Here is a 27,942-nt window from a genome sequence, read left to right as displayed (position 1 = left end):
AATTCTTCTGAAAAATAAAACGTAGTCCTTTAAGCCATCTTTGATATCTCTAAGGCCGAAAACCCCACACTTTGCCATCTCAGATTCTAATGATGTCCTTTTAAGCATGACTGCAGTAAATGACTGAAATTTTAAACTTGGCATCACGCATCCTTACTCAGTATGGCATTCTGACTTGCTCCAATGGCTAGACCACGTAAAGGTTTGTGTGTGCTACAGCTATTGGCTAACATATCCTGGGTATCTTAGCTCAGGCAGTAGAGGCTCATAGTTTTCAATACAGAGGCAGCAGAGTTTGAACCCTGCTACCAATGATTTTCATGGAGCATCACATTACATTGGTATGGACATAGTTCTTGGTGGGTACTAGTGCCTTTGGTTTAACAAACATATGGATCTTAGGAAGAAACTTCTCACTCAGGCAGGTTACTCTATTAACTGTCTAGTATGGAATTTCTTGCCCTTTCTTCTGAGGCATTTGGTTATGGTCACTATCAGTGTCAGCATACTGGACTAGATGGACCTCGGTGGTTTGATTTCTTCTGGCAATTCCTGTGTTCCAAGATTTGGGGAAACTGCACACTGTGCTTTGGCAGTAGAAAATTTCCTTATCTCTAGAAGAATTGTGCATACATGTCCAGGTAATTAGGCATATTAGTTGGTTCTGTGAACTTAGCTTTTTGCTTGCAGTTTACACTTGGACAGGATACAAGTGAGGATTCTTCTTCCAGTAGTAGCCTTATGGGTGTTCCACTTCAGGTGTGATTGTGCCCCAGAAACCTTTACATAAGAACAGCCATACTGGGTCAGATCAAAGGTCCATCTAGCCCAGTATCCTGTCTTCTGACAGTGGCCAATGCCAGGTGCCCTTTGATCAAAGACTTTCGGTAGCTGTGCCTATTCAACCTGTGTATGTGCCCTACGCATCCTTGATCACCTCACCATGGCTATGTAGTCATAGAATCATAGAATATCAGGGTTGGAAGGGACCTCAGGAGGTCATCTAGTCCAACCCCCTGCTCAAAGCAGGACCAATCCCCAATTAAATCATCCCAGCCAGGGCTTTGTCAAGCCTGAGCTTAAAAACTTCTAGGGAAGGAGATTCCGCCACCTCCCTAGGTAACGCATTCCAGTGTTTCACCACCCTCCTAGTGAAAAAGTTTTTCCTAATATCCAACCTAAACCTCCCCCACTGCAACTTGAGACCATTACTCCTTGTCCTGTCCTCTTCTACCACTGAATAATCTAGAATAGACTAGAATAGTCTAGAACCATCCTCTTTGGAACCACCTCTCAGGTAGTTGAAAGCAGCTATCAAATCACCCCTCATTCTTCTCTTCTGCAGACTAAACAATCCCAGTTCCCTCAGCCTCTCCTCATAAATCATGTGTTCCAGACCCCTAATCATTTTTGTTGCCCTCCGCTGGACTCTCTCCAATTTTTCCACATCCTTCTTGTAGTGTGGGGCCCAAAACTGGACACGGTACTCCAGATGAGGCCTCACCAATGTCGAATAGAGGGGAACGATCACATCCCTCGATCTGCTTGCTATGCCCCTACTTATCCATCCCAAAATGCCATTGGCTTTCTTGGCAACAAGGGCACACTGTTGACTCATATCCAGCTTCTCGTCCACTGTCACCCCTAGGTCCTTTTTCGCAGAACTGCTGCCTAGCCATTCGGTCCCTAGTCTGTAGCGGTGCATTGGATTCTTCCGTCCTAAGTGCAGGACCCTGCACTTATCCTTGTTGAACCTCATCAGATTTCTCTTGGCCCAGTTTGTCTAGGTCCCTCTGTATCCTGTCCCTACCTGCCACCGTATCTACCATTCCTCCTAGTTTAGTATCATCCACAAATTTGCTGAGAGTGCAATCCACACCATCCTCCAGATCATTTATGAAGATATTGAACAAAACCGGCCCCAGGACCAACACTTGGGGCAGTCCACTTGATACCGGCTGCCATCTAGACATGGAACCATTGATCACTACCCGTTGAGCCCGACAATCTAGCCAACTTTCTACCCACCTATAAGGTGCATTCATCCAGCCCATACTTCTTTAACTTGCTGACAAGAATACTGTGGGAGACCGTGTCAAAAGCTTTTCTAAAGTCAAGAAACAATACATCCACTGCTTTCCCTTCATCCACAGAACCAGTAATCTCATCATAGAAGGCGATTAGATTAGTCGGGCATGACCTTCCCTTGGTGAATCCATGCTGACTGTTCCTGATCACTTTCCTCTCACGTAAGTGCTTCAGGATTGATTCCTTGAGGACCTGCTCCGTGATTTTTCCGGGGACTGAGGTGAGCTGACTGGCCTGTAGTTCCCAGGATCCTCCTTCTTCCCTTTTTTAAAGATGGGAACTACATTAGCCTTTTTCCAGTCATCTGGGACTTCCCCTGTTCGCCACGAGTTTTCAAAGATAATGGCCAATGGCTCTGCAATCACAGCCGCCAACTCCTTTAGCACTCTTGGATGCAACGCATCCGGCCCCATGGACTTGTGCACATCCAGCTTTTCTAAATAGTCCCTAACCACTTCTTTCTCCACAGAGGGCTGGCCACCTACTCCCCATGCTGTGTTGCCCAGCGCAGCAGTCTGGGAGCTGACCTTGTTCGTGAAGACAGGCAAAAAAAGCATTGAGTACATTAGCTTTTTCCACATCCTCTGTCACTAGGTTGCCTCCCTCATTCAGTAAGGGGCCCACACTTTCCTTGGCTTTCTTCTTGTTGCCAACATACCTGAAGAAACCCTTCTTGTTACTCTTAACATCTCTTGCTAGCTGCAACTCCAGGTGCGATTTGGCCCTCCTGATTTCATTCCTACATGCCCGAGCAACATTTTTATACTCTTCCCTGGTCATTTGTCCAATCTTCCACTTCTCGTAAGCTTCTTTTTTATGTTTAAGATCCGCAAGGATGTCACTGTTAAGCCAAGCTGGTCGCCTGCTATATTTACTATTCTTTCTACACATTGGGATGGTTTGTCCCTGTAACCTCAATAGGGATTCTTTGAAATACAGCCAGCTCTCCTGGACTCCTTTCCCCCCCATGTTATTCCCCCAGGGGATCCTACCCATCAGTTCCCTGAGGGAGTCGAAGTCTGCTTTCCTGAAGTCCAGGGTCCGTATTCTGCTGCTTACCTTTCTTCCCTGTGTCAGGATCCTGAACTCGACCAACTCATGGTCACTGCCTCCCAGATTCCCATCCCCTTTTGCTTCCCCTACTAATTCTTCCGGTTTGTGAGCAGCAGGTCAAGAAAAGCTCCCCCCCCAGTTGGCTCCTCTAGCACTTCCACCAGGAAATTGTCCCCTACATTTTCCAAAAACTTCCTTAATTGTCTGTGAACCGCTGTAATGCTCTCCCAGCAGATATCAGGATGATCGAAGTCGCCCATGAGAACCAGGGCGTGCGATCTAGTAGCTTCTGCGAGTTGCCAGAAGAAAGCCTCATCCCCCTGGTCCAGTGGTCTATAGCAGACTCCCACCACTACATCACTCTTGTTGGTCACACTTCTAAACTTAATCCAGAAACACTCAGGTTTTTCTGCAGTTTCATACCTGAGCTCTGAGCAGTCATACTGCTCCCTTACATACAGTGCTACTCCCCCACCTTTTCTGCCCTGCCTGTCCTTCCTGAACAGTTTATATCCATCCATGACAGTACTCCAGTCATGTGAGTTATCCCACCAAGTCTCTGTTATTCCAATCACGTCATAATTCCTTGCCTTCACGAGGACCTCCAGTTATCCCTGCTTGTTTCCAAGGCTTTGTGCATTTGTATATAGGCACTTGAGATAACCTGCTGATCGCCCCTCATTCTTAGTATGAGGTAGGAGCCCTCTCCTCACAGACGTTCCTGCCTGTGCTTCCTCCCGGTATCCTGCTTGCCCACGTACCTCAGGGCTTTGGTCTCCTTCCCCTGGTGAACCTAGTTTAAAGCCCTCCTCACTAGGTTAGCCAGCCTACTCGCAAAGGTGCTCTTCCCTCTCTTTGTTAGGTGGAGCCCGTATCTGCCCAGCACTCCTCCTTCATGGATCACCATCCCACAGTCAAAGAATCCAAAGCCTTCTCTCCGACACCACTTGCGTAGCCATTCGTTGACTTCCATGATTTGACGGTCCCTACCCCAGCCTTTTCCTTCCATGGGGAGGATGGACGAGAAGACCACTTGCACCTCAGACTCCTTTATCCTTCTTCCCAGAGCCACGTAGTCCGCAGTGATCCGCTCAAGGTCATTCTTGGCAGTATCATTGGTGCCCACGTGGAGAAGCATGGAGGGGTAGCGATCTGGGGGCTTGATGAGTCTCGGCAGTCTCTCCATCACATCGCGAATCTTAGCCCCTGGCAAGCAGCAGACTTCTCTGTTTTCCCGGTCAGGGCGGCAGATAGATGACTCAGTCCCCTGAGGAGAGAGTCCCTGACCACCACCACCCGCCTCCTTCTCTTGGGAGTGGTGGTCGTGGAACCCCCAACCTCAGGACAGCGCATCTCATGCCTTCCAACCAGCGGAGTCTCCTTCTGCTTTCTCCCCCCAGACGTATCGTCTGGTCCACTCTCCGCAGTGGTACCTGTGGAGAGAACATGAAAACGGTTACTTACCTGTGTCTGTGTTGCTGGTACCCGGACATTCTCCCTTCTTCTTCTGGAGGTCACATGTTGCCAAGCTTCTTCACTGGCCTCTTGGCTCCGCTGTGCAACCTGCTCTAAATCTTTAGAGCTTTGTGCCCGAAGAAGCATATCCTGACTTTTGTCCAGGAAATCCTCAGATTCTCGTATGCAACGCAGGGTCGATATCTGTTGCTCCAGACTTTCTATCTTCAATCATGTGCAGGCAAACAGCCCTCTGTCCCTTCTCAGTCACCTTGGCCTGAGATGGTGCTTCATCAAAAGTCTGCTTTGAGCTTACCTCATTTGTGTTTTTTCCTCACTCTTATTTTTATTAGTCGGTTAATCAGAGGATCATTTTCTCTTCTCTCCCCCACCCCAGTCCCCTCCAGGGTCAGTTTGTCCAGTTCTGTGGGATATAAAGTCTGCGTCCCTTGCTAGGTGGTCATGCTGTGAGCAACAGGCAGTCCTAGTGTGTCTGTTGCCTTTGGGAAACACACATCCCCACAGCAGTGCAACTTCTGCATAATATTTAAATCTAGGGCCAGGAAGAACCAGGAAATCAAATTGAGACTCCCATGATGAATTCCCTCTGCCTGCTTAAGACCCAGGCCAAGGGACCTTATGCCCTCCCCTGCACCATCCCCCAGTCTCAGGCAAGCCGCATGCTCCTCTTGCCTCAGCACAATACTCTTGTAGGTCGTCCAAGGACTTGTGAGTTTTTGTTTCACATCCTTCTCTCAATTCCCTGGTCGTCAAGGCAGTAAACGAACGTGGAAATCGGTACCATGCTAAAGCAATGCCATACGACGGAACAGAAATGCCTCGACCTTCTAAGTCATAAATCCTACTTGTTTGCGACTCTGCAGTTCAGAATTGCCAACTATCAGGATCTTATGGTGAAGTAGAACCACATTGGTTACTGCAAGTTTACTTCCTTTTATTGAGCACCTTTCACCATAATAGAGGGAGCAATTTCAGGCAGTCATAGTGGAGGATCAGCTTCTGGCCAGAGCATCCTTGCAAGCCTCTCTGGATGCTGCTGATACTGCTGCACACTCCATCTCTACAGCAGGTGTCATGCAGAGGGCTTCTTGGCTCTAGCTTTCAGGATTTCCCAAGAAGGTACAAAATATCATCGCGATCTTAATTTTGTTCAGATGCCTTATGAAACCTTCCTTTAAACCAATGGCAGTTTGTTCTCTACTTAAGTTATCTATGGAGATTGCCTTCTTGGTAGCCATTACATCTGCTCCAAGAGTGGGAGAGATAGGAACCCAAATGGTGCACTCTCTCTTCACAGTATTTTTCAAAGATAAGGTTTTGCTATGCCTACACACCTAATTCTTACAGAAGGTTTAATCTGAATTCCATATTAACCAGGTCATTCATTTCTCAGTTTTCTTCCCTAAATCACATCTGACTAAGGAGGACACTATACTACGCTTGATGTCAAAAAGGGCACTAGTCTTTTACCTGGACAGGACTAAATCCTTTTGAAAAATCTCCCAGACTCTGTCAATTGCTGACAACTCTAAGGAATCTACAATTTCAATCAAAGACTCTTTAGGTGGATATCTGGATGCATCATTCCTTGTTATCAATCTAATGATATATTCAACCGTCTGTTCGGATGTTCAACAAAGAGATCTCTCTACCTTAGTGACATTTTCCCAGAAAGCTTCCATCAATGAGTTCTGCAGGGCTGCCACGTAGATTTCTGTACACGCTTTTTCAAAGTCCACGATTCAACTTCAGATGCTGCTTTTGAGTCTGCAGTACGATCTACAGCATTGAACTACTCCAAAGCCCGCGACTCCCACTGGGGCTGCTGCTTGTTAGTCACCTGAAGTGGAGCACCCACAGGAACGCTACTTGAAGGAGAGATTACTCATCCTGTAAACAACTGGAGTTCTTTGAGGCGCGTGTGTGTGTGTGTGTGTGTCCCCATGTCCATGTAGGTGCTCCACTATGTGCCCACCTTCCCCTCTACTTCAGCTCTGTGGAGAAGGAACTGAGGGCAGTTCACCTGCACAGCACTGTATAGGCTTGGTGCGAGGCACAAGGATGTGCGAGGCACGAGTACGGGCCGAATGAGCTCTGCTACCCAAAGTCTCCGATCCAAGGTACATAGGGTGCGCGGCACCTGAAATGGATCACCCACAGTGGGACAAACTTCGAAGAACTCCAGTTGCTGAACAGGGTGAGGAACCTCGCCTTATAAACTCAAGGTGGGATTTCATAAGGAGTTCACAGTAAAGTCACATGGTTACTCATGATATGTGTGTGTCTGGATTTTTTTCCAATTATTTATTCACTTGTAGGTGACAGAGGAAAAAATGAGTATTTAGGAGGGAGTCAGACTTGCATTGTTTCAGGTTCTAGGTTGAGTCTGTAAGACTGGGTTTTTCAGATCTTCTCAAAACATAATTTTACTTGTAAATTGATCAAATTTGACCTAATATTGATACAAACATGAGCTTCACAATGCTCTTTTTTAATCACATTTTTTCAACAGAACTGTGCTTAGATGATGTATTTGCTGTGAGCAAAAACTGTAATAAAACTTGGTAATCTGTTTCCTTGCACCAGGAAATAAGTGCTTTCAACCCTAACTCGGCACACATTACTGTCTGTATTACGCACCCTTAATGGTATAGTGCAAATAATTTGTCTGCAGGTATACTCAGTTGATCTGGCTCTCTTTTTCAGGTCCCTACAGTGTCCAAGGCCAAAGGGTTAAGGTGTACCAACCAGAGGATGAAAGTAGCTGGCTCTGTGGTGTTGTGACCTGTCAAGACCCCATCACTCGTCTTATGGAAGTGTCCGTGACTGAGGTGAAGGCCTGAAGCACCTCATTTGGGCTTCTAAAACATGAGTTCCCTGCATCGCTTGGTGAACATACCGTTCTCCACAAAATTTGAATTTTGCTGTCTGTTGGCTAGTGTCTCCTAAAGATGTGTAATTACATGGTACTTCATGGACAGGTCACTTTTCTTACCCCACAGGGCTTATTACAAAATCTACAATGCACAATTCAGTTATGGGAGAATGTAGAGAGATGCTTGGCGAGGACAAAAATATTGCAGGAAAATTTGTATTGTAGGAAATGGTTGTAAAGGAGGAGAGGATATTGGTAGACAAGCAGAAGGTTACTTTTCCATGATTGTCATATTATGGCCACCAAATGCCATCTTTCTTGGCTTCTTCATCATACGGCACCTTGGTATACACATTGCCTGAAACAGATGAAGGAGGATGGCTAGGTTCTAGGGGCCAAAATCTCAGTCTGAACCCATCTTTTTGATATGTAGTCTTGGCTGAATAGGAATCCAGGCAGCAGTTCTTTGCTTCCACAAACTTCCAGTCAGGAGACCCAAGTGGTGGGTAGCATGGTGAATCATAACTGTCTACAGCACTGACTGTTGTGTATTCTTTGTTGTGAGGAGTGGTGTTTTTTTGTTTGTTTTTTAAATCTCCATGATGAGATCATTTGTATTCAGATTGAACTTTTTGGATTGTTTGGAGGCAGAGCTAGTTCTGGACAGGAGCAGAATTTTCTTTGCTTGATTTTTAGCCAGTATGACTTGCAGGAGGCGTTTCAGGCCACTCCTTCTGAATCCAATTCATGTATCTCCTGACTGATGAACTCTACTGGAGAGACAGGGAGTCTGTTTTGAGAAAAGATTCTTAATTGTTTCCATGTGGGAGAGCAAGGTGACATTTTTAAATAAGGAAGTGATCATTTGGCTCAAGAAACAATCACCTGACATTGATTTGGGGATTGGCCCTGCTTTGAGCAGGGGGTTGGACTAGATGACCTCCAGTGGTCCCTTCCAATCCTGATATTCTATGATATTGCTAATTATTGACTGGTCTCTAATCTTTCTTTTTGTGGGGAAAGCTAATAGAGAATGGGTGGCATCAACTGACACGTTTCCTTGCCAGTTTAGAAGGAAAGACAGAAAAGACAAAATTGAAAGGAATGAATTCAAAGTGGAAGAAGGGGACTTAGTGGCAGAACTGTCTCCAGACGTGTTCAACAGGACTGATAAATGAATGGAGACAGAAAAAGTAGAACAGAGTAGGAACCAAGTTTGAGGGTTAGAGAAGTTGAGAAAGGTAGTGAAACAGTTCAAAGGGTATAGTGAAAGCAGAGATGTTGGCAAGTGAGGACAGGGAGAGAAGGAGGTGAGTGAGGGAAGAGAGGGGCTGCATGCTGTCTTATGTTCACTGTTATCTCTTACCTGGTAATTTTGACTGAATGTTTGTTCTTTCTTCCTTGTATTTTTGCTGCCCACCTCATAAAAATCAGACTGGTGAGATAAAGTCAGTGGATCCCCGACTGGTTCACGTAGTGATGGACAACTCTGCTCCACCAAATGAGGTACTGTATTGTGTCATGTCTTTCCTTGTGTAATCAGGAGCTTTAGAAAGTATCTTGCGATCACTTGGGAGGAAACAACTTGAAGAGGAGTTCTGCTTACTGAGAGCATTTGAGACATCCACTGGAGCTGAGAGGAGGGTTTCCTATATGTTTGTTGTGGATAATAAAATAGTCAGATTATCGACTTGGCTTCCTTTAAAAGTCCATTTTCTTTCAACACAGGCTTGCTGTGAGTTTGAGTTTGGAATTACTCTTACTGGAGAGAAAAGTGGACTATTGGTATCTAAGGGTTGTCTTGCTTCATTCTAAGGGATTGCACTGTGAAGGAGGCTGTCCTGGTGATCACTGCCTCTGGTTTCAGGAAATGCCTCTTCTCTTTCCATGCTTAGAAAGGGGTCCTGGCTTGTCCTTGTATGGCAGACTGTCTATAGCTTTGTGCTACAGCAATCTATCCCCACTCCTAACTACAATCCTTTTCTGAAATTTGGGGCTATTATTTCTGTGGATTGAAGGACAGGCTGCCTTCTGAAGGATGCTGGCAGAGTTGCCAGCTGTGCTGGACTGGAAGTTTTGCCTTAAAAGAAAATGATAGTGATAAATTTCAGTGATATAAAACGTTTCAAAATTCAGTTTTACTTCAAAATAATTACCCATAATCAGAATTTCCCATTGTGCCGATGTACCACCATATGGCAACGTAGCGCTGTTAATAAGTGAATGAGGCTGGTTTGCTATGGAGGACCCTGTTCTAATGCAAAAAAACAGAGGCAAGTGTGCGTACATGCAATTTTATATATTAAAAACTTGCATTGCAGTATCTGTCTAAAATAACTATTTCTGAGTTTAATATAGTGTAACAAATCCATTATTCTAACAAATGAAATGTTTCCCTTTAAGAGATGGGAAGAGAGTGGAGCTTCTGGTTCCGGCCTGACAGGCTGGATGACCCTTTGCCTATAGTGATTACATAATTTTGTTTATTCTAGGGAGGGGGCCTAAAGGCAGCTAAATCTTCGAAAGGGAAAAAGAAGAGAGAGAGTATGGAAGGAAAGGATGGACGAAGGAGGAAAAATGCTTCAGACTCTGGGTGTGATCCTGCAACAAAAAAGCTAAAAGAGAGGGGTGAAGTGGATAGTAATGGGAGTGATGGAGGTGAGGCAAGCAGGCCTCCTTGGAAAGGAGGCACCGGGAGTGAAACAGGGCTGGATGCAAGGGCCAAGCAGCTGCCTCCTTTTGTTCCTCAGATTAATCGCAATATTCGCTTTGCCACTTACACCAAAGAGAATGGCCGAACTCTGGTGGTCCAGGATGAGCCAGTGGGTGGCGACACGCCTGTACCCTTCACTCCTTTTTCTTCAGCTGCTAGTCAAGCACTGCTGGTTGGAGCTGGATGTAAAGAGGCAGGAAAATCACTGGAACAGGCTGGCCAAGGCATGGGGGCTTCTCCAGCAGCTGTTACTACAGCTGCTTTGACACCAACAACTGTGAGGATCTCGGACACTGGCATGTCAGCAGTTATTGGACAAGAGAAACAGAAAACAGGCTGGTCACAAGCTCAGGGAGAGGTGAGTTGCCTACAGCCTAGAAGATTCAAAGTACAACTAGAAAACTTTAGAAATATATTTTCTAAAGTCACTTATTCTAATAAGTTCCCACCCATGGATCTGTGTTTACAGGTAACTCTAAAATCTTTACAGTTTTGGGGCATCTCACTCTCCTCTCCCTCCAGCTCCTCCCCCTCTGACATGTGGTACGTTCAGTCCCTGTGGAGGTAAAGTTTCAGTCCCTCTCATTTTCACTTTTTGCCACTTACTGGTAGAGATGCTCCCATGGACAGTTTTTCTGCCCCACCACAAAGTCAGCTTAAAGCTGATAGAGCAAACTTTTTGCATTTTCTGACAGTGAAGCATGTCAGGTAGAAACATGAACTTGGCTCATTTCGGTCTTCTTTCTTTGTCCTTTGTAAATACAGTCAATGACAATATAAAATGTGCAGTGTGTCTGAGTGAATTGTGCTGATTGAACCTTTAACTTTTGTAATCTTAACTGCTGCTATTGGAACCTTTTTTAAATTGTGCAACCTTCAAGTTACCTTAATACAAACTACTATATTTAATGTAATTAAGTTTGATATTCTCACATGGAAGATAATAAATAGCAAGATATGCTCTTAAATAGTAAAAGCGGCAGAGTCCTGTGGCACCTTATAGACAACAGACGTATGGAGCATAAGCTTTCGTGGGTGAATACCCACTTCGTTGGATGACATGCATCCGACGGAGTGCGTATTCATCCAACGAAGTGGGTCTTCACCCACGAAAGCTTATGCTCCAATACGTCTGTTAGTCAAAAGATGCCACAGCACTCTGCTGCTTTTACAGATCCGGACTAACATGGCTACCCCTCTGATTCTTAAATAGTAAGTACTGTACTCTGACAAACTATTGTTAGGATCTGCCTGAAGGTCAAAAGTTAAGAAACTAAAAAAAGACCTAGAAATGCACTGGAGACTGCTTGAAGATGCTTTTAGTTTCAGAAGGTCTGCATATTCAAGGAAGAAAAAAGTAAAAAGCGGGAGGGAAACTGGTTAAATAACAAGGCAGAAGATTTTTATGTATCCTTTTAAAAATGAAAATCCAACCCAAGAGAAACTAATAAAGTAGACATTGGCAGGTAAAGTAAGAACATAAGAACAGCTATACTGGGTCAGACCAAAGGTCCATCCAGCCCTGTATCCTGTCTTCTGACAGTGGCCAATACCAGGTGCCCCAGAGGGAACGAACAGAACAGGTAATCATCAAGTGATCCATTCCTCGTCGCCCATTCCCAGCTTCTGGCAAACAGAGGCTAGGGACAACATCCCTGCCCATACTGGCTAATAACCATTGATGAACCTATCCTTCATGAATTTATCTAGTTCTTTTTTGAACCATGTTATAGTCTTGGCCTTCACAGCATCCTCTGGCAAGGAATTCCACAGGTTGATTGTGCGTTGTGAAAAAATACTTCCTTTTGTTTATTTTAATCCTGCTGCCTGTTAATTTCATGTAGTGGCCACTAGTTCTTGTGTTATGAGAAGGAATAAACCTTATTTACTTTCTCCACACCAGTCATGATTTTATAGACCCTCTATCATATCTCCCCTTAGTTGTCTCTTTTCCAAGCTGAGAGTGGTGACTGTGAATAAATTTAAAGACTACTATGTAAATACTTGGAGAAATGAAGACAGGCAAGTGCATTAGAAATAGGAAGCTCACTGAGTCACTAGGGCTATACAACCACCACAGTGTAAAAAGAGATCATGAAATGTGATTAGACTGCATAAAGGGTAAATGTTTAATTTGCAGCAGTCTCCATCACATAGGATAACGAAGGTAGGAGGGAGAGAAATATCTCCCTCAGTGGTTATCCTTCTGACTCTTTTGAAAAATAAAACTGCAATAAATCATCAGGGCTGTGGAATATTTATCAAAGAATTGAGAGGGAACTAAAGTCCAATGTAATGGAGCTACTAACAGATCATGTTTATTATGGGAGAGTGGCCACCATTGTACTGGTCTCTAAAGGCACAAAGGGAGGTTTTGATAATTATAGACCAGTGAGATGTCACTCTGTCTCTCATTGGTCTATAATTATCAATATCTGAGGTGCTAACTGATCCAAGCATCTATATAAGTGGGCTTGGAAGGTTTAGATTTTTATTGGTAAATGTCAGTAAATGTTAATTTACACACACACACACATTCCCATTGATAATTGAAAATTACAGATAGGCAAAGAGAGAAAAACATTACTCGAGAATTTATCAGAGTTTGAGTTAAGGATATTTACTTTGTGTATTTTAACATGATGTTGACAATTTGTGTTTTAATGGCTCTAACCCTTTTTAAATCTCAACATCTACTGTAATTAAATAATTGTCCCCCATATTGTCCAACATCCCCATAATTTTGCCCAACCATAAAAATTTAAATATATTTTGAACTTTTTTATTTTTATCTAAGTTATTAGCCATTAAAATTATGAAATAAAAATTGAATTCTACCGAGCCTAAATATAAGCAGAAAATGCAAGGCACGAGCAAGCTCATATTCTGTAAGGGCAAGTCATTCCTCTGTAGCCTATTAACATTCTTTAGAAAAGACTAATAAAATAAGAGTGCAAAGGAATTGATAGTTTTTTTTTCTTTTAAATTCTCAGAACAGGCTAATAGAAGAGCCCATTAAAGAAATATGATTACCTTGTGTTGAGTTCATATTGTAATGAATAAAATAGCTGGAGATAGTAAACGAGGAGGAATGATAAATGGTCACAAAGACAGAGAAATTACACTCAGACATGAAGAGATTTGAAATATGACATAAGAGAGATTCAGTTTGGGGAAATGAAGCTAATACACCTAGGAAAAGATAATCTCAAGCATCCTACACTTGGAGTGTGACTTCTGGGAGGCAGTAATGTAGAAAGCATGTGAAGGTTGATCATGACCAGCAAATTAAACATAGGTTTGTAGTGTGATGTGGCTACAAAAAAAGCTTATGGGCTATTAGGCTGCATATGCAGAGGTTTTATGAAGCAGAGAGGCAACTGTTCCACTTTATTTGGCTCTGGGGTACCTACACCTAGAACACTGCATGCAGTTCTGGGTACAGTGTTTATGGCAAGATTGTCAAATGGGGAGTTTAGAGAAGAAAACAAATAATCATCAGGATGCAGGACTGACTCATAAGAAAATCTTGATCTAAAAATGTATAGCTTGATTGAGTGATGGAACAAAGGAACTTGGATACCACAATGATGCATGCAGTAGAAGAACCTGATAGTTATAGAAGCCTATAAATATATGAAGGGTATAAAAAACAAATGGGGTGTATAAAAATGGCCCTCCTGGGTCAGTCTAATGGCCCATCTAGCCCAGTATCCTGTCTTCCAACAGTGGCCAGTGCCAAATGCTTCAGAAGCAATGAACAGAACAGGTAGTTTGAGTGATCCCTCCCCTGTCCTCCAGTCCCAGCTTCTGGCAGTCAGAGGCTTAAGGACACCCAAAACATGGGGTTGCATCCCTGACCATCTTGGCCAGTGGTCATTTATGGACCTATCCTCCATGAATTTATGAATTTTTTTTTTTAACCCAGTTATACTTTTGGCCTTTACAACATCTCCTGGCAATGAGTTCCACAGGTTGACTGTGCATTGTGTGACATACTTCCTTATGACAGGTTTCAGAGTAGCAGCCATGTTAGTCTGTATCCGCAAAAAAAAAGAGTACTTGTGGCACCTTATAGACTGACTAATTTATCTGAGCATAAGCTTTCGTGAGCTACAGCTCACTTCATCAGATGCATTCAGTGGAAAATACAGTGGGGAGATTTATATGCATAGAGAACATGAAACAGTGGGTGTTACCATATACACTGTAACGAGAGTGATCAGGCAATGTGAGCTATTACCAGCATGAGAGCCGGGGGGGGGGGGGGGGGGAACGTTTTGTAGTGAAAATCAAGGTGGGCCATTTCCAGCAGTTGACAAGAACATCTGAGGAACAGTGGGGGGAGGGGAATAAACATGGGGAAATAGTTTTACTTGTGTAATGACCCATCCACTCCCAGTCTTTATTCAAGCCTAAGTTAATTGTATCCAGTTTGCAAATTAATTGGAATTCAGCAGTCTCTCATTGGAGTCTGTTTTTGAAGTTTTTTTGTTGAAGAATTGCAACTTTTAGGTCTGTAATTGAGTGACCAAAGAGATTGAAGTGTTCTCCGACTGGTTTTTGAATGTTATAATTCTTGATGTTTGATTTGTGTCCATTTATTCTTTTATGTAGAGACTGTCTGGTGTGGCCAATGTACATGGCAGAGGGGCATTGCTGGCACATGATGGCGTATATCACATTGGTAGATGTGCAGGTGAACGAGCCTCTGATAGCGTGGCTGATGTGATTAGGTCCTGTGATGAGGTCCCCTGAATAGATATGTGGACACAATTGGCAACGGGCTTTGTTGCAAGGATAGGTTCCTGGGTTAGTGGTTCTGTTGTGTGGTGTGTGGTTGCTGGTGAGTATTTGCTTCAGGTTGGGGGGCTGTCTGTAAGCAAGGACTGTCTGTAAGATCTGTGAGAGTGATGGGTCGTCCTTCAGGATAGGTTGTAGATCCTTGATGATGCGTTAGAGAGGTTTTAGTTGGAGGCTGAAGGTGATGGCTAGTGGTGTTCTGTTAAACTTCCTTATGTTTATTTTAAACCTGCTGCCTGTTAATTTCATTGTGTGACACCTGACTCCTGTGGTATGTGAAAGGTAAAGAATGTGAAAGTGGGGATATAAGCAGGAGTAAGACAGTGAAAAAGAGAGAATCTAGGCTAATGGTCAGGAAAAGCTTCCTAACAATGGGAGGAATCTGGCTGTGGAATAGCCTCCCTAGGAAAGTGGTGGAAACCTCAGTCAGTGCTTGGGACTTAAATAAAATTTAAAAATAAATTGGTCAAGGTGGTGTTGTAAGGAATGATCCTCCATTGGGTTGGAGATGAACTGAATTATCCAATATGAGGCTGGGATAAGCATGCTGTTTTTTAGGTATGATTCTTGTTGGGAAGATGCTGTTTCTCAGTCAACTGAAGACAATTAAAAGGTTATGTAACTCTGAAAAAAGAATAAGACTTAAAAAGCATAGCAAAGGCCAATTGAGTACTTGCTTTCCCATAATACATAAAAATGTAGTGAAGATTAAAGATAAATTTAAGCCGATGACAAATACCTATTCCATAATGCATAGTCTAAGACATTTACTATTGCAAGATACTGGGTAAAAAGTGATTCTTAAGACTTACACTCTGGTTACATTAGCTAGGATAGAATTACAGAGGCTATACATTCTTATATTGAAACGCATAAATGGATGACTGTCTGAGGGCTCGGTGCAATATTGTACCATGAGGAGATGTTTCTCAACTAGGTTCATTATGGTGATTTCAGGTTTTCCTCTGAAATATCTAGCATTGGCTGTTCTTGGAGATAAGATTCCAGATTAGGTAGACCATTCATATATCAGTTCTGTGTTCCATAGTGTGACAAGGCATTAATAAAACTTGATTGGTCTTCCCACCCTTAATTTGTAATTGCCATGAGCTGGCTAGTTACAGCTGCAGGGGTCAGGAGCGGCGGTGGAGGGAAATTCCTATTCTGTATTACTTTGGTAGACATTCCTAAATTTTAAGTTTAGAGAAAGCTGTGTTGGTGCAAGTAATGATTTCTACTGTGACTCCCCATGGCAGGTATGTGAGAAGCATGTGAAGGATTTGATTGTGTAATTAGTAGCAATGGGCAAAGTTCTGCTGGTTTAGCTACTCAATCATCTTTTTAGAGAAAATCATTTTGTTAGTTAACTCTCTTCAATTTTGTTTCAGAATTCCCGAAATTCACTTCTGACCTCTTCTGGATTTGGAGCGTCTCTCCCAACTGCATCCCAGCCTTTGGGATTTGGGGATGGAAGAAGCCAATCAAATGGAGTATTGTCTCCAGCAAACAAGCCTGTTGGGTTTCCATTTGGCTGTAGCACTGGGCAAGAGACTCAGAAAGACTCTGATCTGTCAAAGAACTTGTTTTTTCAGTGCATGTCCCAGAATCTGCCTTCCAGTAACTATTTCACAGTCATCTCAGAGAGTTTGGCTGAAGAGCCCTCTAGTCGGGACTCGTTCAAGCAGAGTGTGGACAGTCTGGGCTCTGGGATCTGTAAAAGTAAATCTCCTCTTGCAGCAGACACTAAACCTGCAGCCCCATCTGGCAGTTCTGTGGACCGGAAGCTGCCGTTGGAGTCTATGCCCACCCTCACTCCAGCCTTTTCACGAAGCCTCTTGAATACTCGACCTGCAGATAATCATGAAAACCTATTTTTACAGCCCCCAAAACTGTCCCGAGAGGAGCCCTCCAATCCTTTCCTGGCATTTGCTGAGAAAGCAGAACTCAGTCCTTTCAGCAGCTTTGCCTCTTCATCTCAGACCATATCTATACCCCCTTCAGCTATGGGTCTAAAGGCTGCTTCTAGCTGGCCAGAATCACACACCTCAACAGACTCTTCTTCTCTAGCTAAGAAGAAAACCTTGTTTATAACAACAGATTCCTCCAAGATGGTTTCTAATGCTCCTAGTTCAGCTGTTGCTGGTGTTCAGAGCCCGTCCACTGTGGGGAATGGCCGTTCCAGCTCACCCACTGGTAGCCTGACACAGCCTATTGAGATGCCCACACTCTCCTCCAGCCCAACAGAAGAAAAGCCATCTGTTGGGCCTGGGCAGCAAGACAATCCTCTCCTGAAAACTTTTTCTAATGTCTTTGGCAGGCACCCGCCTGGCTTTTTCTCTTCGCAGGCAGAGTTTGCACAGGAGAACAAAGCCCCCTTTGAAGCTGTGAAAAGGTTTTCTTTAGACGAGCGGAGCATGACATCCAGACAGGACTCAGATTCTAGTACCAACAGTGACCTGTCAGACTTGAGTGATTCTGAGGAGCAGCTGCAGGCCAAGGCTTGTCTAAAGGGAATTCCGGAGCATCTGATTGGCAAGCTTGGCCCCAGTGGAGAGCGGAATGCTGAACTGCTGCTGGGAAAAGGGAAAGGGAAGCAGGCCCCAAAGGGCCGGCCTCGCACAGCTCCCCTGAAAGGTGAAGCGTTCAGGGCAGGGCAGGAATACATGAGAACATAAAGGGATGGGACACTGTTTTTTTGCACTGCACATATTCTGTATGGCAAACCTTGTGATTTTTTCACCCTGGTATAAATTCTGCATCACTAGCATGGGCACAAAATATTAATAGTGAAAAAAAGCTTGGAGTTTTTAAAGGATGTGATGATTGATGTAAGAATATCTGCGGGTACGTTCACTAGGGAAAAATGGACAAGCTTTGAAAGTTCAGGACACAGTTAACAGGGGTATGCTTCAGAATTAAAGATAACCATTAACAGACTTTCCCATTGGCATGTTATTCCACAACTGTCAATTAAGGCAGTTTTTTTTTGAAGCATATGGTACTATCCAGTGCTCTGAGAAGAGTAAGAAGTGTTTGGAATTGCTTGTAGATGCATTTAGCTAATTTTTCAGCATTTTAAGTGGATACATTATTCAGCCAAATTGTTTTTCACATTCTGCATTATTTCTTTCTAAAATACCCATCACTGAAGTGGTGTGGCATGTTTGGGAAGCCTGTTGTAGGCAAGTTTCTATCAAAACTAGGGGGAGCAGTCTGCTGTTCAAGGGGTAACCCTGGGTTAATTACTCTGGAAGGAATGCACTTTTCAGAGAGGATCTTGGAAAATATGCTTCTTAGAGTTGACCATTTGCTGTTGTAGTTTGACTGATGGGTTCTCATTTTTCCTTTTCAATACAGTTGGCCAGTCTGTGCTGAAAGACATGAGTAAGGTGAGGAAACTGAAGCAGTCAGGAGAGCCGTTCCTCCAGGATGGATCTTGCATCAATGTAGCCCCTCATCTGCACAAGTGTCGAGAGTGTCGTCTGGAGCGGTACCGCAAGTTTAAGGAGCAGGAGCAGGATGACTCAACTGTGGCCTGTCGCTTTTTCCATTTTCGGAGGTGCTGAATCTCTCTCTGCTTCATATGTAACGTTTATGGAGCACTTCAGGCTTGTGAAGTGCTAAATATTTTGTTCTTGGACATTTTAACTTGCCTGGGTAGTCTAATGAAGGTTTTGACTATTCCAAAAACTGTCATCTGGCTGGAGTTCTATCATTGTCCTGCAAGGAGAACAGCTGCCATTGCTGTTATCCCGCTTCAGCTAACTTCAAAAGCTACAGCTATATGACACTAACTGGATGGCTTCATGCCAGGTCTGAGGAGACTGAATTTGTTTCCAAAGCTCAGTAAACTTTTACGGCTGGATAGTAAGATCCTGTACTGAAATAACTATTCTTTTCCAGCTTTCTTTAATGAGTTTGGGACAGAGTTAGGATTTTTAGACTAGCTAACAACTAATTGAATTTTGCCAGTTCAAAGCTAATGTTGGAGAAAATATGTAACTGGCCTTAAGAGTAGCTGTGTGTGTCTCCATGGTACACCAACCACTTGCCCAGTTCCTTAATGGGTGGTATCTCTTGATCTCCTTAACCAGGCCCTCCTGACTGTGTGCTTGCATGGTTTGGAGAAAGATAAGCAGCTAATTTTTAGAGAAATAAAAAGCAGTGACTCCAATGCACAGTATATTACTACAAAGTACACCATTGTCCGAGCTTTTTCTTTCTGTGGTATCCTTCAGGCCGGCTCTAGCACCCTCTGGTGCCACATGCTCATGCGCCAGTATAAGAGGTGCCGCCATCATGCACCCTCTCAATTCCTTCTTACTGCCCGTGACGGTTGTTGGAATGACCTCTCTTGCTTCGGCAAGACTTATTTTCAGTGGTTTTTGAACTCTGATTCATAGTTTGTTAGTTCAAGTACAGTTTTAGTGCATATAGATATTGTAGTTAGCGTAAATCGATAATCCCTATCGTTGAGGGACTCTTTTCACTCCAGGGGCCAGGCATGACCTGGTTCCAGGGCTTCAAACCATGTGCCTCCTGCATCAAACCTATGCCCATGAGCGACCCACGCTCTAGCTGCTTGAAATGCTTGAGAGAAACTCATGTGAGGGCCAAGTGCCAGTTTTGTCAGGACTTTTGGACTGCGCACAAAAAAAGAAATCGAGAAATAAGATTAAAGGCTATCCTAATAGAAACCGCTCTCGGATCGGCCTCAGAGCCAAGCCGCTTTGATTCGACACCGAGCACTTCAGCCTCACTGTGAAGTGCTTCTCTGGCACTGTGCTCTTCCCAGCGCTGTTAATCTCCAGTGCCAAGGAAGAAGCACAAAAAGCAGCACACCGACAGTGCAGAAGGAGGACAAGCATGGCCAAAGCAGCAGTGTGTGACCTGCGTCAAGCAACTCCTCCACCCCCGGTCCCATGGTGGCATTGTTAACTATGCCCACAACAGAGTCCAGTGTGGGACCCTCTGCCGACACCTGGAAGCCACTGTGGTATCAGCAGTCTGATGGTTCCATCGATCCCTGAGGCCTTTGCAGCAGCCAGGGACTTACTTTTGCTCCTGATTCCCCCAACTCTGATGGGACAGCTGCCGGTCCCAATGTCCGTGAGCAGGAAGGAGCATGGATCTTAGAGCTCCTTCCTGGGACTGAGTGCCCTGGGACCTTCTAGTGGCAAGCTGACCCTGATACTGTCATCACGACCATCTCCAGTCCTCGGACCCCCGGGATTGAATGGAGGCAGAGAGGGGTACTACTCCACTGTGGTCACGAGGGAGGACTTCTGAGTCTGAAGGCTGAACGTAGGGCTCCCCTATGTGCCACCTGACCTTGGCGCGAGTCCCCCTGCCAGCACCTGGCCAACAGGTCAGCGGCCTATGCAGTGGCCATATGGTAACCCTTGGGTGTTTTCGCCGGTACTGGGTCCTCCCTACCATTGATCATACTTGATGATTTCAAGAGAGAGGCTACTGCTCCTTTCCACTCAGCACCTGACGCTGACCCTGGTATCGATGTTCAGGATATAGTTCCCATGGATGTCATTGCGGCTGAGGAAGAAGTCCCTTCTCTGGTGCAAGTGGCTGCCATTTCCTCCCCAGAGGAGGCTGACTTGGGGCTGAGTAGCTCGCTCCTCAGGACAACCTCTGGGCCCATCGGGACCTTCTGAAGTGGAAAGCAGCTAACCTGGGGCTGGAGCTTGAGGAGCTTAAGGAATCATCCCACAGCCTTAGGCCTGGTCTACACTGCGGGGGGATCGATCTAAGATACGCAACTTTAGCTACTAGAATAGCGTAGCTGAAGTCAACGTATCTTAGATCGACTTAGAATCACTTACTTCGCGTCCTTGCGGCGCGGGATCGACGGCCACCACTCCCCCGTCAACTCAGCTTCCGCCTCTCGCCCTGGTGGAGTTCCAGAGTCGATGGCAGAGCGATCGGGGATCGATTTATCGCGTCTATGCTAGACACAATAAATCGATCCCTGATAGATCACTACCCACCAATCTGGCGGGTAGTGTAGACACGGCCTTATTGACATTCTGGCTGCAGCTGCTCCCTCCAAAATGGCCTTGCTCATTAATGAGATTGTAATGGGTTCGGTCGAGGCCCTGTGGCAAACTCCTTCTCTGTTCCCCACCTCAAAGAGGGCAGAAAAGAAATATTATGTGCCAGCAAGTGGGTACAAGTACCTATACTCCCACCCCCCACCAGGGTCCCTGGTTGTGTCAGCAGCCAATGACAGGGGCATCAGGGCCAGTGCTACCCCCCAAACAAAAGGATGCAATAAAACTAGAGCTGGTCGGGAGAAAAATGTATTCAATGTGTAGCCTACAGCTGCGTATCTGGAGATATGACTATAATCTGTGGGATTCCTTAGCCAAGTTTAAAGACACTCTGCTGCAGGACTCAAGGCAGAAATTCTCTGCCCTCTTGAGGAAGGTAAGAATGTGGCTGGGACATCTCTCCAGGCAGCTCTGGATGCAGCTGACTCAGCAATGGACAGTGACCTCTGCTGTCACCGTGAGGCAATGCTCTTGGCTCCAGTCCTCAAACTTCCTCATGAGGTCCAACAGTCCACCCAGGATCTCCCCTTTGAAGATTCCTCTTTATTCTCAGAACAGACAGACACAAGACTTCATGGCGTGAAGGACTCAGGGGCCACTCTCAGGTCCCTGGGCCTCTACACTCCATCGGCTTCCAGGAAGCACTTCAGGCCCCAACAGCCACCACGTTTCTCGGCTCCATCTCCGAGACAGGAATCCTATAAAAGGAACGGGAGAGGTTAGAAGCAGCATCAACAGCTTCCCTCAACCTCCCCGAAGGGGTCACATAAGTACTTCCCAGTGGGCCCAAGCAGGCCTTTTGAAGGTATGCCTGAGGGTGCTATACCAGTTCCTGTTTCAGATCCTGTCTGCCCTTTGTTTTCGGACTGTCTATCCAACTTCAGCCTAGCGTGGTCTTGCATAACATCGGACTGCTGGGTGCTAAGTACGGTGACCATCAGCTATACCTTTCAGTTTACATCCACCCCTCCCTCCTACCCTCCATTCCTGTCCCTCTTCAGGGACCCTTCTCACAAGCAACTCTTTGCCCAGGAGGTACAGTCCCTCCTGTAGATGGGGGCCATGGAGAAGGTTCCTCAAGACTCGCGAGGAAGGGGTTTTACTCCTGATATTTCCTGATCCCAAAGGTCAAGGGGAGCTTTGGCCCATTTTGGACCTGTCACCTCAATAGGTATCTCAAGAAACTGAGGTTCCGCATGGTCTCCCGGGCCTCCATCAGGGTACTGGTATGCCTCTCTTGATATAAAGGATGCCTACTTTCACATTTGTATCTTCTGTGGCCACAGAAGATTTCTCAGGTTTATTGTAAACCAATGCCACTACCAATTCACTGCTCTCCCATTCGTTCATCATCTTAGCGCTGGGCCTTTTGATAAATGAGCAAAAGTCAACTCTTTGTTCCAGTTCAGAGAAGAGAGTTTACTGGGGCAGTGCTCGACTCAACCTAAGCCAGAGCCTTCCTTCCGCAGACCCAATTCCAGACTGTCGGATCTTATATCCAAAGTCATTGTCTCGGTGGCGACATCCCTCACCTCCTAAGCAGAGGCGTGGCTAGGCAGCTCTGGTTCCCAGCCGATGGGAGCTGCGGAACCGGTGTTTGGGGCAGAGGCAGCATGCAGATCTGCTTGGCCACGCCCCTTCCTAGGAGCTGAGGGAGGGGGATGTTGCCGCTTCCAGGGAGGTACGGAGCCAGGTAGGGAGCCTGCCAGCCCCACCGCCCCAACAACTCACTCCATACCCCAGCACCAACGAAGGTCCAGGGCTGCTGGCACCCGTGGCGCACCCAGGCTAACACCCCCCCGCCCTCCCAAGCCCTCCTGGGCCACCGCCATCCCCAGAATTAGTCAGAGGTATGTAATACAGTCATGGACAGGTTACGGGCCGTGAATTTTTGTTTACTGCCCCTGACCTGTCCATGACTTTTTTAAAAATACCCCTGACTAAGGCTATGTTTTAGTCATCCTGGATCACAGGCTAAATATGAGTCAACAGTGTAATACTGTTGCAAAAAAAAGGTAAACATAATTCTGGGATGTATTAGCAGGAGTTTTGTAAGCAAGACATGAGAAGTAATTCTTCTTCTCGAATCATAGAATATCAGGGTTGGAAGGGACCTCAGGAGATCATCTAGTCCAACCCCCTGCTCAAAGCAGGACCAATCCCCAACTAAATCATCCCAGCCAGGGCTTTGTCAAGCCTGACCTTAAAAATCTCTAAGGAAGGAGATTCCACCACCTCCCTAGGTAACGCATTCCAGTGTTTCACCACCCTCCTAGTGAAAGTTTTTCCTAATATCCAACCTAAACCTCCCCCACTGCAACTTGAGACCATTACTCCTTGTTCTGTCATCAGCTACTACTGGGAACAGTCTAGAGCCATCCTCTTTGGAATCCCCTTTCAGATAGCTGAAAGCAGCTATCAAATCCCCCCTCATTCTTCTCTTCTGCAGGCTAAACAATCCCAGTTCCCTCAGCCTCTCCTCATAAGTCATGTGTTCCAGTCCCCTAATCATTTTTGTTGCCCTCCGCTGGACTCTTTCAATTTTTCCACATCCTTCTTGTAGCGTGGGGCCCAAAACTGGACACACTACTCCAGATGAGGCCTCACCAGTGTTGAATAGAGGGGTCCCTCGATCTGCTGGCAATGCCCCTATATATACATCCCAAAATGCCATTGGCCTTCTTGGCAACAAGGACACACTGGTGACTCATATCCTGCTTCTCGTCCACTGTAACCCCTAGGTCCCTTTCTGCAGAACTGCTGCCGAGCCATTCGGTCCCTAGTCTGTAGCAGTGCATTGGATTCTTCCGTACTAAGTGCAGGACTCTTATCAGATTTCTTATCAGACTTATCAGATTTCTTTTGGCCCAATCCTCCAATTTGTCTAGGGCCCTCTGTATCCTATCCCTGCCCTCCAGCGTATCTACCTCTCCTCCCAGTTTAGTGTCATCTGCAAACTTGCTGAGGGTGCAATCCACACCATCCTCCAGATCATTTATGAAGATATTGAACAAAACCGACCCCAGGACCGACCTTTGGGGCACTCCACTTGACACCGGCTGTCAACTAGACTTGGAGCCATTGATCACTACCCGTTGAGCCCGACAATCTAGCCAACTTTCAATCCACCTTATAGTCCATTCATCCAGCCCATACTTCTTTAACTTGCTGGCAAGAATACTGTGGGAGACCATGTTAAAAGCTTTGCTAAAGTGAAAGAACAACACGTCCACCGCTTTCCCTTCATCCACAGAGGCAGTTATCTCGTCATAGAAGACAATTAGATTAGTCAGGCATGACTTGCCCTTGGTGAAACCATGCTGACTGTTCCTGATCACTTTCCTCTCCTCTAAGTGCTTCAGAATTGATTCCTTGAGGACCTGCTCCATGATTTTTCTAGGGACTGAGGTGAGGCTGACTGGCCTGTAATTCTCAGGATCCTCCTTCTTCCCTTTTTTTAAAGATGGGCACTACATTAGCCTTTTTCCAGTCGTCTGGGACTTCCCCTGATCGCCATGAGTTTTCAAAAATAATGGCCAATGGCTCTGCAATCACATCCGCCAACTCCTTTTGCACTCTCAGATGCAGCGCATCCAGCCCCATGGACTTGTGCTCATCCAGCTTTTCTAAATAGACCCGAACCACTTCTTTCTCCACAGAGGGCTGGTCACCTCCTCCCCATGCTGTGATGCCCAGTGCAGTAGTCTGGGAGCTGACCTTGTTCATGAAGACAGAGGCAAAAAAAGTATTGAGTACATTAGCTTTTTCCACATCCTCTGTCACTAGGTTGCCTCCCTCATTCAGTGAGGGGCCCACGCTTTCCTTGACTGTCTTCTTGTTGCCAACATACCTGAAGAAACCCTTCTTGTTACTCTTAACATCTCTTGCTAGCTGCAACTCCAGGTGTGATTTGGCCTTCCTGATTTCACTCCTGCATCCCCGAGCAATATTTTTATACTCTTCCCTGGTCATTTGTCCAATCTGCCACTTCTTGTAAGCTTCTTTTTTGTGTTCAAGATCAGCAAGGATTTCACTGTTAAGCCAAGCTGGTCACCTGCCATATTTACTATTCTTTCTACACATTGGGATGGTTTGTCCCTGTAACCTCAATAAGGATTCTTTAAAATACAGCCAGCTGTCCTGGACTCCTTTCCTTTATGCATCCGATGAAGTGAGCTGTAGCTTACGAAAGCTTATGCCCAAATAAATTGGTTAGTCTCTAAGGTGCCACAAGTACTCCTTTTCTTTTTCCCCCCTCATGTTATTCTCCCAGGGGATCCTGCCCATCAGTTCCCTGAGGGAGTCAGAGTCTGCTTTTCTGAAGTCCAGGGTCCATATTCTGCTGCTCTCCTTTCTTCCCTGTGTCAGGATCCTGAACTCTACCATCTCATGGTCACTGCCTCCCAGGTTCCCATCCACTTTAGTTTCCCCTACTAATTCTTCCCGGTTTGTGAGCAGCAGGTCAAGAAGAGCTCTGCCCCTAGTTAGTTCCTCCAGCATTTGCACCAGGAAATTGTCCCCTACCCTTTCCAAAAACTTCCTGGATTGTCTGTGCACCGCTATATTGCTCTCCCAGCAGATATCAGGGTGATTGACATCTCCCATGAGAACCAGGGCATGCGATCTAGTCACTTCTGTGAGTTGCTGGAAAAAAGCCTCGTCCACCTCATCCCCCTGGTCCGGTGGTCTATAGCAGATTCCCACCACGACATCACCCTTGTTGCTCACACTTCTAAACTTAATCCGGAGACACTTAGGTTTTTCTGCAGTTTCATACTTGAGCTCTGAGCAGTCATACTGCTCCCTTACATACAGGGCAACTCCCCCCACCTTTTCTGCCCTGCCTGTCCTTCCTGAACAGTTTATATCCATCCATGACAGTACTCCAGTCATGTGAGTTATCCCACCAAGTCTCTGTGATTCCAATCACATCATAATTCCTTGACTGTGCCAGGACCTCCAGTTCTCCCTGCTTGTTTCCCAGGCTTCTTGCCTTTGTGTATAGGCACTTGAGATAACTCGCTGATCGTCCCTCTTTCTCAGTATGAGGCAGGAGCCCTGCCCTCTCGCACGCTCCTGCTCGTGCTTCCTCCCGGTATTCCACTTCCCCACTTACCTCGGGGCTTTGGTCTCCTTCCCCTGGTGGACCTAGTTTAAAGCACTCCTCACTAGGTTAGCCAGCCTGCTTGCAAAGATGCTCTTCCCTCTCTTTGTTAGGTGGAGCCTGTCTCTGGCTAGCACTCATCCTTCTTGGAACACCATTCCATAGTCAAAGAATCCAAAGCCGTCTCTCCGACACCATCTGCGTAGCCATTCATTGACTTCCACGATTTGACGGTCTCTACCCAGGCCTTTTCCTTCTACGGGGAGGATGGACGAGAAGACTACTTGCGCCTCAAACTCCTTTATCCTTCTTCCCAGAGCCATGTAGTCCACAGTGATCCGCTCAAGGTCATTCCTGGCAGTATCATTGGTGCCCACGTGGAGAAGCAGGAAGGGGTAGTGATCCGATGGCTTGATGAGTCTCTGCAGTCTCTCCATCACATTGTGAATCCTAGCTCCTGTCAAGCAGCAGACTTCTCGGTTTTCCCAGTCGGGGCGGCAGATAGATGACTCAGTCCCCCTGAGGAGAGAGTCCCTGACCACCACCACCCACCTCCTTCTCTTGGGAGCGGTGATCGTGGAACCCCCAACCCCAGGACAGTGCATCTCATGCCTTCCAATCGGCGGAGTCTCCTTCTGTTCCCTTCCCTCACACGTATCATCTAGTCCACTCTCTGCATTAGTACCTGTGGAGAGAACATGAAACGGTTACTTACCTCTATCTGCGTTGCTGGTACATGGACGCTCCCCTTTCTTCTTCTGGAGGTCACATGCTGCCAAATTTCTTCACCGTCCTCCTGTCCCCGCTGCGCAGCCTGCTCTGAATCTTCAGGACATTATGCCCATAGAAGCATATCCTGACGTCTGTCCAGGAAATCTTCAGTTTCTCTTATGCAATGCAGGGTCGATACCTGTTGCTCCAGACCTTGAACCTTCTCTTCCAGTATGGAGACCAGCTTGCGCTTTGTACAGACAAAGTCGCTTCTGTCCTCTGGAAGAAAGACGAGCATGGCACATCCAGTGCAGGTCACAACAGTTGAACACCCCCAATCCATATTACCTTCCTTCTACGAGCTCACTCAGGAGTTGTAGTAACTACTCAGAGAAGCCGGCAACATGTAAGCCTCAGCAGGCTCTCCCCAGGCGAACTCCCAGGCAAACTCCCTCTGTTAGCCGCTCTGCTGTTAGCTGCTCAGCTGGCTCGCAGCTGACTGGCTTTTATACAGTCAGGCCCACTCAAGGCTCACCTGGAACAAAGCACTCCCAATTCACACTTTTCAAACCACCAATCAAGCACACTCCATACTGATAAGGCCTCAACAGGAGTATTGTGTCCAGTTCTGGGTGCAACATTTCAGGAAAGATGTGGACAAATTAGAGAGAGTCCAGAGAAGAGCAACAAAAATGATTAAAGGTTGAGAAAACATGACCTATGAAGGAAGATTGAAAAAAATGGGTTTGTTTAGTCTGAAGAAGAGAAGACTGAGAGGGGGACATAATAGTTTTCAAGTACATAAAAGGTTGTTACAAGGAGGAGAGAGGACAAATTCTTCTCTTTAACGTCTGAGGATAGGACAAGAAGCAATGGGCTTATATTGCAGTAAGGGTGGTTTAGGTTGGACATTAGGAAAAACTTCCTATCAGGGTGGTTAAGCTCTGGAATAAAAGTGTCCAGAGATGTTGTGGAATCTCCATCATTGGAGATTTTTAAGAGCAGGTTAGACAAACATCTGTCAGGGATGGTCTAGATAATACTTACTCCTGCC

At 45.7% G+C, this 27,942-nt stretch overlaps 1 protein-coding gene across 4 annotated transcripts in view; it reads left to right on the top strand.

Moving 5' to 3' along the window:
* The window catches only part of KDM3B (lysine demethylase 3B), a 135,985-nt gene that overhangs the window by 56,760 nt on the left and 51,283 nt on the right, over positions 1-27,942 (top strand). For 3 of the 4 annotated variants that reach the window (XM_077823741.1, XM_077823740.1, XM_077823739.1), the window contains exons 5-9: positions 7,324-7,448; positions 8,927-8,998; positions 9,985-10,563; positions 16,397-17,642; positions 18,366-18,567. In XM_077823741.1, coding sequence (XP_077679867.1) covers positions 7,324-7,448; positions 8,927-8,998; positions 9,985-10,563; positions 16,397-17,642; positions 18,366-18,567 — 2,224 coding nt within the window. The remainder of the gene's footprint in view (positions 1-7,323; positions 7,449-8,926; positions 8,999-9,984; positions 10,564-16,396; positions 17,643-18,365; positions 18,568-27,942) is intronic. The other variant, XM_077823742.1, reaches the window with a different exon arrangement.

The sequence above is a fragment of the Eretmochelys imbricata genome, chromosome 8, assembly GCF_965152235.1.
Source record: "Eretmochelys imbricata isolate rEreImb1 chromosome 8, rEreImb1.hap1, whole genome shotgun sequence".
Lineage (NCBI taxonomy): Eukaryota > Metazoa > Chordata > Testudines > Cheloniidae > Eretmochelys > Eretmochelys imbricata.
The sequence above is the reverse complement of the archived record's forward strand: the minus strand, read 5'-3'. Positions and strand labels throughout refer to the sequence as shown.